This window comes from Hyla sarda, chromosome 4 (assembly GCF_029499605.1).
Source record: "Hyla sarda isolate aHylSar1 chromosome 4, aHylSar1.hap1, whole genome shotgun sequence".
Lineage (NCBI taxonomy): Eukaryota > Metazoa > Chordata > Amphibia > Anura > Hylidae > Hyla > Hyla sarda.
In genome coordinates, this window is record NC_079192.1 from 132,707,051 (window position 1) to 132,729,200 (window position 22,150).

Consider the following 22,150-nt stretch of genomic DNA (forward strand, 5'->3'; position numbering starts at 1 on the left):
AACCAAGGACCTCATCTGTGTGAAGTTTGCGTTGTGTGTTTGTGTGGGTTTTCCTCCCACTCTCCAAATCCTACAGATAAGTGAATTCTATCTATGGTTGTCCTAGTCCCAACACCCTCATCACTTAACTCCCTATCCTTTACCAGGTACAGCTTTGTACATTTGGCAATGGTTATATCTAGAGATGAGCGAACTTACAGTAAATTCGATTCATCACAAACTTCTCAGCTCGGCGGTTGCTGACTTTTCCTGCATAAATTAGTTCAGCTTTCCGGTGCTCCGGTGGGCTGGAAAAGGTGGATACAGTCCTAAGAAAGAGTCTCATAGGACTGTATCCACCTTTTCCAGCCCACGGGAGCACCTGAAAGCTGAACTAATTTATGTAGTCATCAACTGCCGAGCCGAGAAGTTCGTGACGAATCGGATTTACTGTAAGTTCGCTCATCTCTAGTTATATCTGTTATTGCAGCTTCTCCTGGTGAAGAATGAGCTGCAAAACAAAGTTCAGCTGCCAGAGATGAGCGAAGTTAGTGATTCGATTCGTCGCGAACTTCTCGGCTCGGCGGTTGTTGACTTTAGCCTGCATAAATTAGTTCAGCTTTCAGGTGCTCCGGTGGGCTGGAAAAGGTGGATACAGTCCTAGGAAAGAGTCTCCTAGGACTGTATCCACCTTTTCCAGCCCACGGGAGCACCTAAATGCTGAACTAATTTATGCAGGCTAAAGTCAGCAACTGCCAAGCCGCGTGGTTCGTGACGAATGGAATCACTGTAACTTCGCTCATCTTTAGCAGCTGCTACCAAGTGTATGACACTGTGCCTGGTAGAAAGTAAAGAGGCCATGTTAATTGCTATGGTCTCTTCAGTCAGCAGGTGTGCAGCCAATCATTAATGGTTTATCCTAAGTATAGGCCAGCAATATTAAAGTTGTAGGATTCCTGTGTTCACACGGTGGAATTCCCAAGCGGGATTCTATGGGAATATTCCACTCTGAAATTCCACTGCAGCGCAGTCCCATTGATTTCAATGGGATTCTGCTGCACAGTGCACATGGCGTAATCCTGAGACCGGCATATGCAGAAAGAATAGATGTGTCTATTCTTTATTCAGATTACGCTCTGAAATGCATTGCCGTCTATGAGACGGCGCATTTCCGAGTGGTCCTAGTGCCTGCTGGAACATTCAAATGTGCAGATTTTCTGCCAGTGTTTCCTGGGTGGACATTCTGCACATTTCCAGTCTTGTCAACATGGCCTTAAAGGGGTGCTCAGCCCCTAGACCAGTGGTCTTCAACCTGCGGACCTCCAGATGTTGCAAAACTACAACTCCCAGCATGCCCGGACAGCCGTTGGCTGTCCGGGCATGCTTGGAGTTGTAGTTTTGAAATCTCTGGAGGTCCGCAGGTTGAAGACCACTGCCCTAGACATTTCACATCCTATCCAAAGAATGCGGGATAAGATGTCAAATCGCAAGGGTCCGGCTGCTGTGATCTCTATGCAGTCACCCAGCATTTCAAACATTATGTTCCGAATGCTGGGTTCGGGCGGTCGTGACGTCGCCTCACGCTACGTCGCGCCCCCTTCATTCATCTTCCTCCAGTGGCTGGACCCCTGAGATCAGACCTGTCATCCCCTATCCTTTGGATAGCCCATAGTGGCGGATTGCTCCTCTCTTCCTGCCTAGTGCGTGCCTATATTATTACGTATTGCAGAACATAAAACTACTACTGATGTACAGACAGTTCAAAGTGGCATTAAGTATATGCAAGGTGACAAATCAAAATAAGAAATATGTCAAGAACAATACGATTCCATAAAATAATTGAAAACCGTACAAGACACTAAATAGACTACAGGTTCGTACTCTGACTCTCGTCTCCTGTTAAGACAATTACTGGTGGAAAAATCTTGTTAGTGGCTAAGACTTTGCCTCTTTGCACGGGGTGTAAGACTTCTTTACTCTGTAAAGGCTTATATGTGATTGTGGATGGAAGATGCTCTCCTGTTTACTATGCATGTTCTAGGGTCACTTATATACAGGCTGCATGCTTACTGTACAGTTCAGGTATGTATGTGATGTGGCGGGATGCTGTTTCACTGATTTTATATACATATATATATATATATATATATATATATATAACTTTTCACTGGTACGTATAATGAGAGCTTCTACTTTGTGTACCGACTATATTGGGTGGCAGAGATTTTATTAGGTTGGATTAAGCAAAAATAATAAAAAAAAATTTTGCATCCACACATTATTGTGGGTTAATGTAACAAAGAATCCATGTGCAACATATTTTTAATGCAAGCTCCGGTTTTGTGCAACTTTCTTTGGCTCAAAGTGGAGTCAGGCAGAAAAAAAATTCACCATTAGGGTGCGTTCCCACAGGGCGTATACGCAGCGTATTTGACACAGCGCAAAATTTACGGCAGCAGCGGGAAATATGCTGCGTATTCCTTGCTCTCTATACACACAGGGCTTTCTGGCGGCAGCTCTATGTGTGCAGTGAGTTTTGGAGGCGGAGCCGCGCGACACGCCGGCACACGGCCCCGCCTGCAAAACTCACTACACTCATAGGGCTGCCGCCGGAAAGCCCTGTGTGTATAGTAAACAAGGGATACGCAGCGTATTTCCCGCTGCTGCCATAAATTTTGCGCAGCGTATACGCCCTGTGGGAACGCACCCTTATGTTTCTCTGCGCCTGTGGAATGATAGATTTTTCTCAATATTTAGAAGTCACACTTTTGTTTGCTCTTGTATTTTAATAGGATTCTCCTATAACCTATGGGGGAGATTTATCAAAACCTGTCCAGAGGAAAAGTTGCCGAGTTGCCCATAGCAACCAATCAGATTCCTTCTTTCATTTTTTCAGAGGCCTTTTCAAAAATGAAAGAAGCAATCTGATTGGTTGCTATGGGCAACTTGGCAACTTCTCCTCTGTCTCCTCAATCTCCCCCTATGTCTTTGTGATCTATTGTTGGTTATCAAATGTTGTTTGTTCAGTTTATTCGCCCTTCTACTAAGGGTGCGTTCACACGTCGGAATTCAAGAGGAATTTACTTTAGTAATTCCTCTTGAATTATCCGCTCCAAAAGAATTGCCATCTCCTCTGCCATTGACTTCAATGTAATTTCTGCTGTCCTGTTCACACAGCGTAAAATCCTCCAGCGGAATTCCGACGCTGAATTTCGTTCCACTTGAAGAAAGAGAATGTTCATTCTTCAAGCGGAATCCGCTAGCAGAATTCAATTGAAGTCAATGGGAAAAAAAATTTACGCCAGAGATCGTTTCCGCGCGGAATTCACGCGGAAAAATGTAGAAGAGACAGCCCATGGAAAAAGGATGACACCCATTCTCCACCCCACACTCCACCCTTTTTTTTTTACTCGTCAGCCATTTTAGGACAAGATAGAAGCAGAGCAAAGGGCTGTCTTTCCAAAATCTGTTAAAAATGAGCGAAACTAATTATATTAATTATTAAGAAACTCATTTCTGACTAGCACAATCATAAAATGGCCGATTTGGCCCTCCCACAAACCCTCCCCTTCCTTCTTCCCCCTTTCCGCTCGCATTCCGCGCAAAATGACATTTCAATTTTTTGGACGTAATTTTTTCTGCTCGAATTCCTCTCTAATTCTGACGTGTGAACGCACCCTAAGAAGAAGACTTGTGCACTCTTGAGTGCCTTTCCATAGATCACTTGTGTTGTAACATGAAGCGCTGTCATAATTGAATCCTCAGGTAGTTCTTTTTTGTATTTTGTCTATACTGAATCTCACTTGGTGTTTCTGGCTATGCCGCCCTATTCAGCATTTACTTGCTACAATGCTCCCCAGTAATGTGGTCGGGCTTGTTATGCCTCTGCCTAGGCAACCAATGGGCACATTTATTCATGTGGATACGTTTATTTTTCTTATCTATGCATTCTTTGTGTATATTGGAAGCCATGTATAGCACAACTGTGCTGCTGCATTCATAGCTGCTGGGTTAAAAAAAAATAAAACTACTGTATTTTTCGCCATATAAGAAGCTCCGGCATATAAGACGCACCCAATTTTAAAGGAGGTAAATCTAGAAAAAAAAAGATTCTGAACCAAATACAATGTGAAGATTAGGACAGTGATCTTCAACCTGCGGACCTTCAGATGTTGCAAAACTACAACTCCCAGCATGCCCAGACAGCCGTTGGCTGTCCAGGCATGCCAGGAGTTGTAGTTTTGCAACATCTGGAGGTCTGCAGGTTGAAGACCACTGGTATAGGAGGTAATACTCACGTGTCCCCGCCGCTCCGGACCGTCACTGCTGCCCTGGATGTCGCCCTCCATCGCTGTCCCCGTCGCTCTGGAATGTCCCTTCTGCCCGGCATCCTCGCTCTCCGTCGTCGCCATCACGTCACTACGCATGCCGCTCCTTTTGGATGACGGGACGGCGTGCGCGACGACGTGATGACGACGAAGGAGAGCACCGGCCATGCAGGGGATCCCGGCACGGAGCAGTCATTCGCCGATCGGACACCGAGGAGGCAGGTAAGGTCCCTCCCGGTGTCCTGTAAGCTGTTCGGGACACCGCGTTTTCACCACGGCGGTCCTGAACAGCCTGACTGAACAGCCTGGTTAGTGTCACTTTCGCTTCAGACGCGGCGGTAAGCTTTGATCGCTGCGTCTGAAGGGTTAATACAGGGCATCACCGCGATCGGTGATGTCCTGTATTAGCCGCAGGTCCCGGACGTTAATGGCCGCAGGGACCGCCGCGATATGACAGGGTTTTAATGTGTATTTGCCGTATAAGACGCACCAACTTCCCCGGCGAAAAATACAGTAATTTATTCCAAAAAAAGCACCATACCTGTCCTCAGGTGGTGCGATATATTGCAGCACAGGTCCATTGAAGGGAATGGAGCCAATTTGTAATACCACACACAACCTCAGGACAGATGTGGTACTGTTTTCAAAAGAAATTAGCTCTGTTTTTCTATTCCTGGATAATCCCTTTAAGACCAAAGTTTCACTTGTGCCTGCTTTCCTTGCCCACAGTTATTGTATGGTATTGCTTGAAATATCACTAGTGATTTATTTTGTTTGCTGTTTTAAATACTATAGTGGAGTTTTGTTTTTGTTTTTTTCCTTTGGAGCAATATAAAAATTAATTTGTGTTACAATAGATTTTTTTTTCTTCATTACATGACTACTCATGTCATTAAATGTCACCTACTTCAAATAATGTCCAGCTCCAAAAATATGTTTAGCCATAGTTTATAATCGACCACAACTTATTTCAAATAAAAAACTGCAATGATATATTCATTACATCATTGCCTTTTGTGTTTCTCCTTGAAATGAAGCCTCCTTATCACTTATTGTAGGCAGCTGCATTATTTGCTATTTCCTGATATCATGTTAGTATTGGCTCTCTATATAAGTCACTTATGTTGTTAGAGCAGCACAGAGACAGGGAAATGAAATTACCCACAGACTGGCTGCAGGCGCCTCCAGTACAATACACATGCTAGAAACAGCAGCCTGGATTCTGGGAATGGCATTCTTACCAACATTTCATGGGTATTGTAAGGGAAGCATGTTCAATGCCATTACATGCTAGTTTTTCAGTGCGTTAATATAATAGTTAATGGGGTACTCCGTCCGTCGTGTGTTTTTGTCACTTTAACTTACCCTTGTTTGTCCTTTGTTTCCTTTGTGTCTTGGTTGCTATTTTTCGGTTCTCTGGTGTTTTGTTTTGTTTTTGTCTGTAAATTTATATTATTTTAGTTTTGCTGTTTCCTTTTTGTTGCTGGACTCTAAATCCCAGCAGGCCACATGCCCTATTTTTTTTCCGTTTAGGATGTGTATTTTGCTTTAGTTTGGGTTCTGCCCGGCTTACTGTTTGTCCGACCCAGTACTTCCCCTTTGTTTTTTAGTGACACATAGTTCCCGCCATTCTGTTTTAGCATTCTGTCTCTCACATTGCTAGGTGTTTGGTTGCTATGTTGCCCTGTCAGTGTTTGCTTATGTTTTTGGGGTACTTGCCAAACGCACAAACACGCACGCATACATCAGTTTTACATCTGTTATTATCAGCCCTCTGCAGACTCCCACAGCTGGCACTACTACTCCCATCATGGAATAGACTCCTTTCCATGATGGGAGTAATAGTTCCCGGGCTTTGGGAGTCTGCAGGCAGCTGGGAGGCTAGATTAGTGTTTGTACTACTACTACCCCCATCATGGAACAGAGTCTGTTCCATGTTGGAGGTAGTAGTACAGGGGAAAAGGGATTCATCGCACTGGGTCTCACTTCTGAGACCCGATGCAATCAGCAGTTATAAAGCAGGGGAGCAGGCGGCATGCTGCACTCCCCTGCGATGACTGTACAGTGTATACTTTCATTTTTAAATCCCCAGCCGGGAGCCCTGAATGGCCCGCACCAAGGAGCCATTCAGAGCTCCCGGCGGGGTTTTTAAACTACTACCATATTAACCCCAAATGTATGCCCCCGTGCTTATTTATAATAAATTATTGGCCCCAGTGTGCAAAATAAGTTTATCCCCAGTGTCCTTATGCCTCTGTTTGCCCCTGTTCCCAACGGAGATGAGCATTGGAGAGTCCGACATGTCCCCGCTGCTGCCCTGCTCCAAGAAGATGAGGGGCATCAGGCAGCGGGGGATAAGGATAAGGATATGAACACAGTGCGCTCTGGTCCCGGAGGTGAGCTCTCACAGATGAGGACGGGGGGAAGGAAACAGGGGCATAAGGACACTGGGTGGAATAAACTTATTTTGCACACTGGGGCCAGTCATTTATTATAAATATGCATGGGGGCATAAATTTGGGGTTAACCGGATGAGCAAAATGGAACACCAATCAAGGCAGCCTCGGCGAACAGACAACATACATATTCATTAGGAGGATGTGTGAAAGAATGCCCACTCTCTGAGGCCGGCAAAGGAAATAAATAAGCTACGCGCTGTCCACAGCATGATGCGAACATGGCTGCCAGTGTGGACGACAGTCACAGATGCATTGAAAAACTACAGCACATCCGGCTCAAGATACTGGTAATAAAAACACAAACATCCTGCAGAAAAAAATAACACACATCAATTAATAAAACCTTCACAATAACAAAAGGGATCTACTTCACGAACAAAATTAGCCACCGGAGTACCCCTTTAAAGGCAATTTATAGATTTAAAAGCAAGATGGACTTTGCAAGTGGTTTTGGTTGAAAGTTGTCCTGTCTATATAGCTATTGGGAAGTTCAATGTATCTCTATGATTATAGACTATAACTAAACCCTATTTATAGTCTTATTCTGCAGGCATCGTACTGCTATGTATCTGTTCCCTCCAATACTGTCTAAAAGTTATATGGAGTTTTTTTTTTTTATCTCAACATTATAAAGTGGCTGTATGGTGACAAACTGGTGAAGGAGCGTAAGAGGTGCGTAAGGATTCGGGGTCAAAATCCCTATAAGCCATGCCCTTACTATAGATCCTAAAAAACTGCCGACAGTTCCACTTTAAAGCCACCTGCTTGTATAGACCTCCTCATGCTGCCCAAATAGCCTACTTCAGTAGTTCATGTAAAGAGGCATTCCAGTTTAAAATAGTTATCCCCTATGAACAGGATAGGAAAGAACATGCTAATCGATAAGGACTGCTGAGCGACCCACCCATCCCAAGAACAAGGGGAAATCCTTTTGTTAGGGGATTACTATTTGTAATATAAATTTGAAGGCGAAGCTTTCATAGGTTGGAGATATCTTTTGTTTCAGCATTTAGCATAAATCCATTCCTAAACCGTTTTTGCAGGGTGCAATATCTTGCTGAAGAGCCATGCCCATAAGGGAATACTGTTGTCATGAAGGGGTGTACTTGATCTACAACAATGTTACAAAAGATGGTACATGCCAACGTAACATGTGAATGCCTGGATTCAAGCGTTACAGCAGAATATTGCCCAGGACATCACACTGCCCCATATGACTTTATTTCTTTCATAGTGCATCCTGGTGTCATCTATCCCCCAAATAACAAATCCAAAGAATGAAAGAATTAGGGTTGACACTATATTTTTGACATACTGGGACCCAGCCCCGATCTCATTCATTTGAATGAGCCTACTGAAGTCAGATAGTGACTCTGGTCGGCTAATTTTTGCCCCTTATCCGGTTTTCTGACCAGACCTAAAACCGTGGTATACCGCGGTTTTAAGTCCAGTCACAAAACCGGATACGTGGCAAAAATGAGCCGATTGGAGTCACTATCTGACTTCGGTCGGCTCATTCAAATGAATGAGATTGGGGCCGGGTCTGGCTGGGATACGGGAGTGCACGGTTTTCCCTTCTCCCAGCCGGATCCGGTCCCTGTATGTCAAAAACGAAGTGTGAACCCAGCCTTAAACAATGGCACACCATGCATATTTATGCTGGATACTTTTATATCTACCAAATATATCCATGCAATGTATTTCTTTTTAAATTACACATTGTGGCTAGAAGACAATGTAGACAAAATCCTCGTTCATGCACTGAGCATGCCACTTCTATTGATGATACTTTAGCAGGACATTTTGATAATTGAGAACTTTCTCAACAGGCATCAATATGATGTGAGAAGGGAAGAAAGTGGATCCCCATAGTCTGGTCTTCTGAATGAACCTCATATAATGAAAACTGCTGCCAGCATGTGAAGTCCATCCAGAAGACCAGACTATAGGGATTTCCTTTCTTACATTCTCTATTTTTCTCTTATCACATCATATTGATGTGAACAGTTTTCAATGACCAAAACGTCCTGCTGATCAATGCATTAAGGATTGTTTTGTCTTCTGTAATGTGAACAATAAATCTCATGAATCTAATTGAACCCTCTTTTGGAAAAGAATAAACTCTAAAAATAAATGTGGTAGTATAATCCCTTGTAGTGTTCGTGACGCCAGGGTGTGGTTGTATGGTGTAGGGCACCGCTGACAACCAACCCAGAAACTGCATACATTAAATGAGTCCAAAGCAGGTTTTGATGCAACTGGAACTTATACTGCCTTCTTCAGTAAACATTTCTTACAGCTAGGCAACTTCCACAGAGGTGACCGGGACACAGGGAACCTCTCAGGCTTGCTTGGACTTGTAGTGATGATGATGATACAGGCCACTGTACTACCGTTATGACTTTGGTAGGGACAGTAGAGACTTGACTTGTAAACATAGATGAGACATACAGATTAGATGTGGCTGCAGACTTGTAGGCTTTGACCTAGCTGGACTGGACTGAACTTGTACAGGACTTGTGCTTTACTGTCCAGGCTAGTGTGGAAACTACAGCCCTTTATATATCAGGGGGCTGGACTAAAGCCCATTGGTAGCTGGTTGACTGTGGTTACCTGTGCCTCTGGAACTATGGGCATCAGGTGATCACATGACCTTAGGAAGGTCCAATACAGTTTAAACATCCTAATAACCTTTGCACATAGGTTATATTCACTGTACAATACCTAAAATAAACATATACATAATTAATGTACAATAGAAACCATAATAATGACCTAGTGGGATCCTGCAGGAGAGCCCTGTGGACTGGAGGGACTCTACCTGAGGGGATTTTAGGAAACTGTACAGAACCATGTTCTGTACCGGGACACAACATAAATTTAACTTCAATATGCCTGTTTTGCAGTTGTTACTTTTCTGTTCCCACACTGTGACACGCATAAATCCAGTAATCCACCTGATTTATAAAAAACAAACAAACAAAAAAAAAAAAACCATACATTTCTTTAGATCAGGCCATCTTCTTCCATTGTCTGATCATGATGCCTACATGGCCACTGTAGGCACTTTCAGGGGTGGACAGGGGTTATTATGGGCAGTCATAGAGGTTTACAGCTGTGCAGCAAGCTGCGATGCTCTAGTTCACCTCCCTATGACCATTGCATTGGAGGTGCTCTAACCTAGTCCTCTAGCCATCACTATTTGTCCTAGTCAGAGTTGCTCAGATCCTCATGCTTGCCTATTTTTCTTACTTCTGACACATTGGAAGGACTTTTTTTTAAACCTTGAGCAAAGGATCAGTTGGGCAGTTGCCAATAGCAACCAGTCAGATAACAGCTTTCATTTATTAAAAAGCTTCAGAAAAATTAAAAGTTGAAATTTGGTTGCTATGGGCAACTGCATCAATGTTCTTTTGCTCAAGGTTTGATAAATCTTCTTAACTGACTGCTCAGTCGCTGCCAAAGACTGGCTCCAGATGCAGCAGTGGTGTGACCCCCAACCATTGACCAAACGTCAAAACCACATGACATGGTTTTCATTGTGAAAAATTTGCCAGACAAAAATGCACCACAAAACCATGCCAATTTGTGGCAAGACATTTTTGGTTTTGCTTTGTGACAATTGCCCATACAGCACTCTAGCTACAAGTGAACCCAGCCTAATATATGGCACTCCTTGACAGCTGCCATTGTAACAAGATAACCAATGTTATTCGCTACATCTCTCAGTTGTTTTAAAGGGGTACTCCGCCACTAGACATCATATCCCCTGGGGACCCCCGGGATCTCGGCTGCAGCACCCACCTGTCGCAGCTTCCGGGAAACACTGGAGGCTTCGGCTCCCGACCACGGTGACCTTCGGCCCCCTCCCATAGATTGCATTAAGGGGGCGGGGCGTGATGTCACATGGGGCGGAGTTGTGACGTCACGATCTCCCGTCACCGTGGTCGTGAGGCGTTAGGATGAGAGCCTCCAGCGCTGCCGGAAGCCGCAACAGGTGGGTGCTGCAGCCGAGATCCCGGGGATCCCATGCGGTGGGACCCCCGCGATCTGACATCTTATCCCCTATCCTTTGGATAGGACATTAGATGTCTAGGGGCGGAATACCCCTTTAATGTTATGGCTGATCAGTGCATAATAAAGAGGATCTGTCTGCTCTGTCATATTACAGTTCATTACACTGGGGGTTATTATTTGGACTGCATTTTTTAGATTTGTATTTAATATCCTTAAACCTTGTCCTTGTAAAGGTCATAATTCGGTAATAATATAGGTTGTGGTTCCCTTCTTGGAGAGACCTGGAAAATTGCTTACCATAGCAAGTGCCGAGAATTATCTTCAGACAGTAGCTCTCTGACTAATGTCATTTACACCATTAAACTAGGAGAGGACATGTTCCGTCTCTTACCCTTTAGCGTTGCGTTTTAGTTCTTTAGCCAATTGATGGTCGATGGTCTCTTCTGTGATCTCTGTGACTTCTCACTGTGATGTATTATTACAGTTATTTTTTTTTTTATATAAATAAATTGATATAATAGATAGAATCGTCTGACTATTCTCCATAAGAAACAGCAATTGAACAAAGATTGGAATAAAATTCCAAATTGACCTTGACCTGTGTCCCATCTTAACCTCTGTCAGAAGATGATCTTACATTGAAGACTCACAGCAGTAACCACATCCCCTCTACTTCCAACCTGCCTTGTAATAAGCAATTTAATTGTGTTTTTGTAGAAGCTCCAGCTTTTCCTGGCCAGCGATGGGGTATGTACAGTGGTGTGATCCTAATGTGCTACGTAATAATCTCAGCCTGTAGTCTCATACTGATGTGCGAATGACTATATGCAATTTCAGTTTGTATTAGCACCTCTCCAGAAACATTATTATATAAACCACCCGGTGAGAAGAAGTGAACTTGAGGTTACGATCATGTAACATTTCCAGATTGAGGAGTAATGACCTTAGGATAAAATGACAAGGCCAACAGCAGTGGTTGACCGAGGCTGGCTGGTTATACCATCACTATGAGAGTCATGTTATTTTAGTTGTTTTATATAAAAAATGTTCAATATTATTCATTTAAGTTTTTAGTAATAATATTTAGTGATCTTGATATGCTTCCTCAGTGGGGAACATTTCTTATTGTAAAAGTAATAGATACCATTTTTAATATAATAAGGCCGGCAATCTTTTCAATCAGCAGGGAATGTATTCCGTGGGAGTTTGTCATTATTATCTAGTGGTAATTGTGTTCTAAAGTTGCAGTTTTAGTGAGAATTATCTGTTAGCTGTACCTGGACGTGTCATTTTTCCAAATGAGTCTTCTCTACGATGATGCCGGCAAAAGCTCTGGTGCATTGCTGTCAGGGTGTGGTAGGTTTTAAGTCAAATTTTTAGCATAAAGTGTGGCGTAAACATGGCAAGATGTGTGCGAGGAGCCTGTAGGGAGTCTGATGTTGTATGTCCAATTGTAGCCAAATCAAAGCAAACTCAAGGAAATAGGAAAAGGGCGAACAAGGAGACAGAAAAAAGGTGATGATGCAAAGAGGAAAAACAGCTCTCATACCACTGTCAAACATTAAAAAAGAAGACTAGGAAAAGGAGCGATTCATAGCAGCCAAGACCAATTAGTCACGCATGAGATAACAGTAGTCAACTGACTCCTGGCAACTGACCAGTAGAACACAATCTTGCAGGGGCCCGGGGGCGGCTGTCACTAGGGCCCTTTGACTGGACAGCAATAACAGCATTTTACCATTCTTGCAACCCCTTTTAGACAGGTACCATGTCAGCACTGCTCCACCTGTCCTCCTCCCCCCCTCCCTTCTCGAGGGGGGGATCTCAGGGGTGAGCGCTAGCCTGTCTCTGGCTGTGTAAGTACTTCCAACACTTATTTGCCACCCCCCGTACCTTATATCCCTGGCGCCATTCCACCCCCACCACAGGGTCCCGGAGGTTGGCCTGCCCGCCCTGTTTTGAATGCTGTTGTTGCTTGTCTTGTGGTGCATTTTGTTTTCCGGTGTTATCCTGTTAAGTCACAGCGAGGCGGATGTAAAGGAGTACTCCGGTGGAAAACTTTTTTTTTAAATCAACTGGTGCCAGAAAGTTAAACAAATTTGTAAATTACTTCTATAAAAAAATCATAATCATTCCAGTACATATTAGCTGGTGAATACTACAGAGGACATTATATATTTTTTGGAACACAGAGCTCTTTGCTGACATCATGAGCACGGTGCTCTCTGCTGAAATCTCTGTCCATTTTAAGAACTGTCCAGAGCAGGAGAAAATCCCCATAGCAAACATATGCTGCTCTGGACAGTTCCTAAAATGGACAGAGATGTCAGCAGAGAGCACTGTGGTCATGATGTCAGCAGAGAGCACTGTGTTCCAAAAAGAAAATAATTTCCTCTGTAGTATTCAGCAGCTAATAAGTACTGGAAGAATTACAAATTTTTAATAGAAGTAATCAAAAAACCTGTTTAACTTTCTGGCACCAGTAGTTGATTTAAAAAAAAAAAATTAAAAACAGGATTTTTTTTTGCACATGTGGAGGGGTTTATGTGCGCTCGTGCTCGCCTGAGTCGGGGGAGCATACTGCTATAACCCATAATGTTTACAGTTTTGAATGCCTTATTAGCCTGTTGGGGATGGAGGGCGTACAGGTATGCCCTCGCATCCTGGTACTTAGAACGGAGGGCGTACCAGTACACCCGTGGGAATTTCGCTCCCCGCCATGTGCCGGTAGGGACCAGACCGGGATGACTGCCGATATCTATCAGCAGGCATCCCATGGCAATGCCTAGGAGGGTCCTGGGACCCCCCCCCATGTCAGCGTTCACCGCAAATTGCTGGTCAATTCAGACCGGTGATTCTGGGCCAATCGGGTCACTGGTCACGCCTGGAAAATAAGAATGATCGTAGCTGTCAGAGATACTTCCGACCATCCTCTTTTTTGCAACATCTGGAGGGCTACAGTTTGGAGACCACTACTTAGAGGTCTCCAAACTGTTCTTCCCCAGTTGTTTCATATCTACAACTCCTAGCATTCCCAGACTGTCCAGGCATGCTGGGAGTTGTAGTTCTGCAACATCTGAAGGGCCAGATATTGCAGAACTACACGCCCAGCATCCCTGACTGTCTGGGCATGCTGGGAATTGTAGTTTTGCAACAGCTGGAGGCACACTGGTTGGAATCACTGAGCTAGAGCCTGTTTCCTAACTCAGTGCTTCCCCACCAGTGTGCCTACAGCTGTTCTAAAACTACAACTCCCAGCATGTACAGTCTTTCAGTGCCATGATGTGTTTCAGGTGTGTAACACCCTTAGTCATATGACTAAGGGCGTTACATGCCTGAAACGCGTCATCATCCTGTTTACCTACCTGCCTTGCTGATTTGATTCTCAATAAATGGGACTTTTCAACGCTGGCATACTCTTTGTCTTATATGTTACTTCTATTACATACTTGTTGAATCCTCTCCTGGTAACAAAACCTAAACAGTGTCATCTGGGCAGTACCTGGTGGCTTCTGCCTTCCTGGGGTGAGGAATACTTCAAAGATGATTCGTGGTTCGAGCAGCATGACATTAATGACAGGTTTCCTTTAAGGGGCTGACTGACAATGCCATCAATGCTGTATTTATACTATGGATGTTGGTGATAAACAAGAATAAACCCAACCTTTTCTCATGCCTAAGAGGACACATCGAATTCCTGTTTTTTTGATTCTGGTAAATATGCATTTCTCTTCTGCTCATTTACATGGACACAAACGTTTTTACAAGATATAATAGATATGTTTATACTGAATACTTCTGATGATGAAGTAACACCGGTTTATTTTAGTTGTAAATGTTCTTCTGTAAATCTGTTGCGCTTATGTTTGCTGCTTACTAAGCCCAGATGATTCCACAGAGGTTTTTCCCATAAACTGCCATTTATTTTGCATGGAAAGGTCTGACACGTTAACATAAGGATAATTTTCGGAAATAACCAAACACGTCGTACCTCGAGATTTCATTTTCATTGTGTGCCTTTGTTTTGAATAAAATCAGAGATGATTTTCAGACAAGCGATAATCACAAGATGAGCATGGAGAAGGAGATTCTTCTCTCTTCCCGCATTCATTTAACTTTTATCTACTGTAAATGTAATCTTCTGTTAGTCTGTGTATGACAAACAGTTGTCTGTGCTATAGGGATACTATTTTGTGTGTGTGTGTCTTTTTGGCTGCCCCATTGACCTATAGTGAAAAGCCATACTCTTATCCCTGCTCTTCTCCGGATCGTTAGGGTTTCTGCACTTAGACCCCGACCAATACAAACATTTGACATGTCAATAGTTTTTACAAATTAAATGGATATGTTAAAGGGGTACTCCAGTGGAAAACTTTATTTTTTTAAATCAACTGGTGCCAGAAAGTTAAACAGATTTGTAAATTACTTCTATTAAAAAATCTTAATTCTTCCAGTACTTATTAGCCGCTGAATACTACAGAGGAAATTATTTTCTTTTCGGAACACAGTGCTCTCTGCTGACATCATGACCACAGTGCTCTCTGCTGACATCTCTGTCTATTTTAGGAACTGTCCAGAGCAGCATATGTTTTCTATGGGGATTTTCTCCTACTCTGGACAGTTCTTTAAATGGACAGAGATGTCAGCAGAGAGCACTGTGGTCATGATTCAGCAGAGAGCTCGGTGTTCCAAAAAAGAAAATAATTTCTTCTGTAGTATTCAGCAGCTAATAATTCCTGAAGGATTAAGATTTTTTAATAGAAGTAATTTACAAATCCGTTTAATTTTCCTCTAGTCAGTTGATATATTTATAAAACATTTTTTTTCTGGATTACCCCTTTTAAAGGGGTACTCCGCCCCTAGACATCTTATCCCCTATCCAAAGGATAGGGGATAAGATGTATTATCACGGGGGTCAGCCGCTGGGAACCCCCGCATTCTACCATGCGGGGGCGGGGTGTGATGTCACACTGGGGCGGAGTCATGATGTCACGATCTTCCGTCCCCGTGGTCTGGATGGTATTAGCCTGAGGGCCTCTAGCGGTTCCGGAAGCCGTTACAGGTGGGTGCCGCATGGTAGATAATACATCTTATCCCCTATCCTTTGCATAGGGGATAAGATGTCTAGGGGCGGATTACCCCTTTAAGGACCTGTAGTGTACAGGGCGGCATGAAAACTTGCTCACAAGGATATTTGGTGAGCTGAAAAGGTGTTGCCTTTCCCTTTCCCCTGGTGGCTTACTTCTGGTTTGGTTTAAATCGACCTTCTCCTCTGGCTTGAATGTGGCTGGCTGAGACAATGGGGAAAGTTGTGAATGCTGTTGCAATCATGTGGCCTGCGTGTGGCACTGAATGTGCATGATGTTGCGGCAACCATCTCAGCCCATCCATTTTGAGCTAGGTGAGAAGGTGTTGTACTGTAATAAACCCCCCCGTTAGCGTCGGAGGACCTTCGGTCATGTGACTATGTTAATTCCTCTATGGTATGTTGGAGGACCTTTGGAGGTCTTTGGGTCACATGGTTACCCACAACTCTGTACAGGAGATTGACAGTTGTATGGACCAGTGAGCTTTAGTCCAGCCCCTGCCGATATAAGGGAGCTGTAGCCAATTATCGATCTCTTGGATTGCTGCTCTCATGGATGCGGGACTAGCAGGACGGATCTGCGCAACTTTCAAAGACGAGCTAGGCCTAAAACCTGCTGGCCTCAGCCTAAACTAAACCTTGAGTTAACATCTCAATCCCCGCTAAAGCTAGCGTGATTACTGGACCGAATCTAATCCCCTAAATCCAGTGGATAACCGCAACAATTACCTTCCTAAGCTCAATAGACTCATGAGGTCCCAACCACTTGTCAAGCTCTAATAGACTCTGTTGTATGGACTGTTCCTGTTCATTATTGCCTAAAATCTTCTTCAGTAAAAGTTCCAAAAAGTTTCTGCAAATCTCCGGTTGTGGACAATCAATTATTTCCTATCTCCCTATCGTTCTTGGGACGGGTGGCGGTAGGACAAGCATACAGAGAATAGCCCTCACCCTGGCGTTACAAAAAGAAAGGGTTAAGCAAGCACCCTTTAGTAACCGCACAGCTACACCCCCATATACCCTACAACCCCAGGCTACCACATCAGTATGTTTTTTAAAGATAAAACACAGGGAGCAGATGATGATCTATGTGATACTTGAACCCAGGATTCCAGCACTGAAAGGTTACCACTGAGAACTGGCTTATGACATTTGTAGGGAAAGCTATCTTCTGCCAGATCAGTATATTCGGGTAAATTTTTGTGACCTTATTCGGCTGTGTTCCAATCTCCTCTTGGACAAATTGCATCATTTAAAGCAATCATCTTTACATCAAACATATTCCGTGCTGTTACTTACATTAGAGGGGGTGTCGTTTTTACCAGCCTGACAATGCTACATTAAAAGCTGCTGAAAGGCAAGGTATGATGGTAAAAACAACAATTCCCTTTCAGGGGTTTAGATGTGGATGCAGTATCAAAAGCAATATCAAGTTGGGTACAGATATATATTTTATACTGCTCCCCACTGTGCACCGCTCACCTTCACTGACAAAGTCCTATGTGGATAGCCGGAGGCTGATCCCATGTAAGTTTCTCCTCATTCATTGATCTCTATGATTAATACGGACAAGGATTGGGCTGCTGTCAGGACTATATAATACTTACTGGAGATTATGCAGGGTTCATTTTCCAGCATTATCATAAATTGTGTGAGAGGTTCTGGACCATATTATTATGATCTAAAAGACATAACAGCAATAGGAATATGTATAGTTTGCATGTAGCCATTACCAGGGGATGCAGAGGGAGTGATCACACTTGGGCCCTGTTACTTTAGTTACATATAAGAATACAGAAGAATTATGAATTATATGCCATTGTTGGGGGTCCCTGCTACAGATTTGACATTGAGACCCAGGAGCATCAACCTGTACCTCTGAGCAGCACCTGTAGATTACTGCATCTCTAAATAACTGACTTGCATAGATGTCAGGGGTGGACTGCCAACTCATCGGGCCCCCGCGCAATAGAGGATCATGGGGCCCCCATGTGTAATCCACACCCATATAGATGCCCCGCTCACATACAATAAATAATTCTTTCAATTGCAGAGTAGTTTCGTAATATATTTTACTGTTAAAATTACACAATGTCTTCTGTGGGTCATTAAGATTACAGAATTAATTGTAGGTTTTGTTTTATTTTACTACTTAAAAAAAAATCATAGCTTTAATTTGCATAAAATTATCCTCTTCTGACCCCTATAACAAATTTATTTTTTTTGTATACAGGGCTGTATGGGGGCTCATTTTTTTTTGCATTATGATCTCTAGATTTTATAAGGACTATTTCTGTTTAGATAGGACTTTTTGATACATTTTTTTAATAACATTTTTTTAATAGTATTTTAAGTGACCAAAATCTGCAATTCTGGATATTTTTTTTTTGTTTCCTAATATCACCACTGAGTGCTCACTGACATCGCCCCTGACATCACCACTGAGTGCTCACTGACATTCCCCCCCCTGACATCACCACTGAGTGCTCACTGACATTCCCCCCCTGACATCACCACTGAGTGCTCACTGACATTCCCCTCCTGACATCACCACTGAGTGCTCACTGACATTCCCCTCCTGACATCACCACTGAGTGCTCACTGACATCCCCTCCTGACATCACCACTGAGTGCTCACTGACATCCCCTCCTGACATCACCACTGAGTGCTCACTGACATCCCCTCCTGACATCACCACTGAGTGCTCACTGACATCCCCTCCTGACATCACCACTGAGTGCTCACTGACATTCCCCTCCTGACATCACCACTGAGTGCTCACTGACTATCACCACTGAGTGCTCACTGACATCCCCTCCTGACATCACCACTGAGTGCTCACTGACATTCCCCTCCTGACATCACCACTGAGTGCTCACTGACATTCCCCTCCTGACATCACCACTGAGTGCTCACTGACAATTCCCCCTCCTGACATCACCACTGAGTGCTCACTGACATTCCCCTCCTGACATCACCACTGAGTGCTCACTGACATTCCCCCTCCTGACATCACCACTGAGTGCTCAACTGACATTCCCCTCCTGACATCACCACTGAGTGCTCACTGACATTCCCCTCCTGACATCACCACTGAGTGCTCACTGACATTCCCCCCCTGACATCACCACTGAGTGCTCACTGACATTCCCCCTCCTGACATCACCACTGAGTGCTCACTGACATCCCCCCCCTGACATCACCACTGAGTGCTCACTGACATTCCCCTCCTGACATCACCACTGAGTGCTCACTGACATCCCCCTCCTGACATCACCACTGAGTGCTCACTGACATCCCCTCCTGACATCACAACTGAGTGCTCACTGACATTCCCCCCCCTGACATCATCACTGAGTGCTCACTGACATTCCCCCCCCTGACATCACCACTGAGTGCTCACTGACATTCCCCCCCTGACATCACCACTGAGTGCTCACTGACATTCCCCCCCTGAACATCACCACTGAGTGCTCACTGATATCCCCCCCTGACATCACCACTGAGTGCTCACTGATATCCCCCCCTGACATCACCACTGAGTGCTCACTGAACATCCGCCCCCCCCCCCCATCCGCACCCCCCCCTGACATCCGCCCCCCGCCCCGACATCCCGCCCCCCCCCCCGACATCCGCCCCCCCCCCCCCGACATCCGCCCCCCCCCCCCACACAATCCGCCCCTCCCCTGACATCCCCCCCCTGACATCCCCCCCCCCCCTGACATCCCCCCCCCCCCTGACATCCGCCCCCCCTGACATCCCCCCCCCCCCCCCTGACATCCGCACCCCCCCTGACATCCCCCCCCCCCCCCTGACATCCCCCCCCCCTTGACATTATCGCCCCCCCCCGACATCCGCCCCCCCTGACATTCGCCCTCCTGACATCCAGCTCTGGAGTATAATACAGGATAGAACTCAGGGTCAGTACAAGATAAGTAATGTATGTACACAATAGGGTAGATTTCTCAAAACCTGTCCAGAGGAAAAGTTGCTGAGTTGACCTTGGCAACCAATCAGATTACTTCTTTCATTTTTGAAAGGGCCTGTGAAAAATGAAAGCATTTTCCTCTGGACAGGTTTAGATAAATCTCCCCCCAATGACCCCACCAGCAGAACAAGGAGTACAGCTCTGGAGTATAATACAGGATATAAACCAGGACAGTAATGTATATACTGTATACCAGTGTTTTCCAACCAGGGTTCCTTCATCTGTTGTAAACTACAACTCCCAGCATGCTGGCAGTTGTAGTTTTGCAACAGCTGGAGGCAGTGCCCGAGTGCCCCGTCCTGTCAGTCCACCACTGGTAGATATAGAAAAGATACTTGCCAAAACCCACTGGTGGTGGTCTTCCTTTCATCATTAGATACTGTTAGTGATCTTGTTATTGTATAAACAATATTCTTCCAGCCAATGACCATACATGTGACAATGACAAACTCTCAATCAAATTGTGCTAATGAGTTTAGATTGTTCCTCTCATTGCTTTATCAAATGTGACTATGGAACACAGTGTCACTCAAGGGATTTGTCAGCCAATAATAGAAGCAGATAACAAAGCAATTTCCAAAATGCTGACTGTTGATGTAATTGAGATGCGGCCTTCTGTTTGTTTATTTATAGGCATGCCAGCGTTTCATGTTCTCGTCTTCCCTACTAGTTCATGCCGCTCAAATAGATTGGAATTTATTAAGCAGGAGGCCACTACTTCTTCAGCCTCTGTATCCACATCCTGCCACAATGAAGGGTAGTATTGCCATAGGTTATTGACTAAGTATTTCAGAAGCTCATGGTTACCATTGTTATGTCTGTTTTATAAGACACTGTAGACTCAGTGCTAGGCTGAAGGGGCAGTAGGCTTTTTAGTGTGGACCATACTTAAAGGGGTTCTCCGGTGCTAACACATCTTTTCCCCTATCCAAAGGATAGGGGATAAGATGCCTGATCGCGGGAGTCCCGCCGCTGGGTACCCCCGGGATCATGCACGCGGCACCACGTTTGTACTCAGTCCCCAGAGCGTGTTCGCTCCGGGACTGATTACAGGCGACCACCGGGCCGGCGGCGTGTGACGTCATGCCTCCGCCCCGTGTGATGTCACGCTCCGCCCCTCAATGCAAGCCTACGGATTCCTGGAAGCAATCTTGAGACCTGTATATGCTATCACCAGTATAGAAGATTAGAAAGCGGCACTCACCGGGTATAACTGGATAAAATCTTGAATACTTTATTAGGTCATCTTAAAAATCCATGCAGGGCGGCAGGAGTGGAAGAGAACAGACAGACAGGGACAGCTGTCTGGATTTTTAAGATGACCTAATAAATTCTTTAAGATTTTATCCAGTTATACCCGGTAAGTGCCGCTTTCTAATTTTCTATACTGGTGATAGCATTACAATATTCTGTCCGTTTTGAGTTAGTTACAGAAATAAAAAAAAAATAACCTTGTAATAATGCTGATAAAATACAGTGGGCCTTCAAGTTACAATATTAATTGATTCTGGGATGACCATTGTATGTTGAGACCAGAACTCTATGGAAGCCTGGTAATTGGTTCTGAAGCCACCAACATGTCATCCAAAAATAGGAAAAAGTGAGGATTAAACAAAAATAAGTAGATAACTAATATAGATAAAGCAAATCCTTACATATAAAAGTAAGAAAAGATAAAAACAATATTATGATTCAGACAAGGTATAGGGTGAACTGTGAATTTAAGGAATACTGGAGATGTAGCTGGTTGTACAAAATGAATGATACTTTATTTAGATAAAATATGACTGTCTATTATACAAATATATGGTAAAATCTGGTAAAATGTAGTAAGTAAAAAGTAAGAAAGAGCTGCTGGAAGCTGTAAATCACTGTGTATGAAGAGTACAGGAGCTTCTTCAGGGTCCTGTACAGTACACACAATGTCCTAAAAAAAGTAAAATGGAGCCGACATTACTTGGTGTCCAAAGGAGCAGCTAACCCTGGCATAGGTACAGTATGTAGTACCTACCTGTACTGTAGGATGCGCTACCAGACAGACAGTCAGTGTGTGCACTTCAGTAATGTTGGTGTTTTACCAGTAAAATGCCCATTCTGATTGGTCAGTTCTTTCAGGTATTGACACATTTCACAGGTCTGGACTGTCTGTAGTATTGTATGCTGAGTCTTGTTTCAAGTTACAATGGTCCAGAAAAGACCATTGTATGTTGAAACTATTGTATGTTGAGGCCATTGTTAGTTGAGGGATCACTGTACTGTGGAGAACCAGAAATTCATTTACACAATACAAAT

General features: G+C 44.1%; 1 protein-coding gene across 3 annotated transcripts in view; it reads left to right on the top strand.

Annotated features, from left to right (window-relative positions):
* HOMER2 (homer scaffold protein 2) overlaps positions 1-22,150 on the top strand; it is a 163,251-nt gene that overhangs the window by 37,159 nt on the left and 103,942 nt on the right. The window contains exons 1-2 of one of the 3 annotated variants that reach the window (XM_056572168.1): positions 12,500-12,639; positions 14,376-14,497. The exons of 1 other annotated variant lie outside the window; for it this stretch is intronic. Coding sequence is in view for 1 of the 2 variants with exons in the window: in XM_056572165.1 (XP_056428140.1) it covers positions 20,494-20,615 (122 nt within the window). In the remaining variant the exon portion in view is untranslated. Of the gene's footprint in view, positions 1-12,499; positions 12,640-14,375; positions 14,498-20,491; positions 20,616-22,150 lie in introns of those variants that run through there. One more of the 3 variants, XM_056572165.1, reaches the window with a different exon arrangement.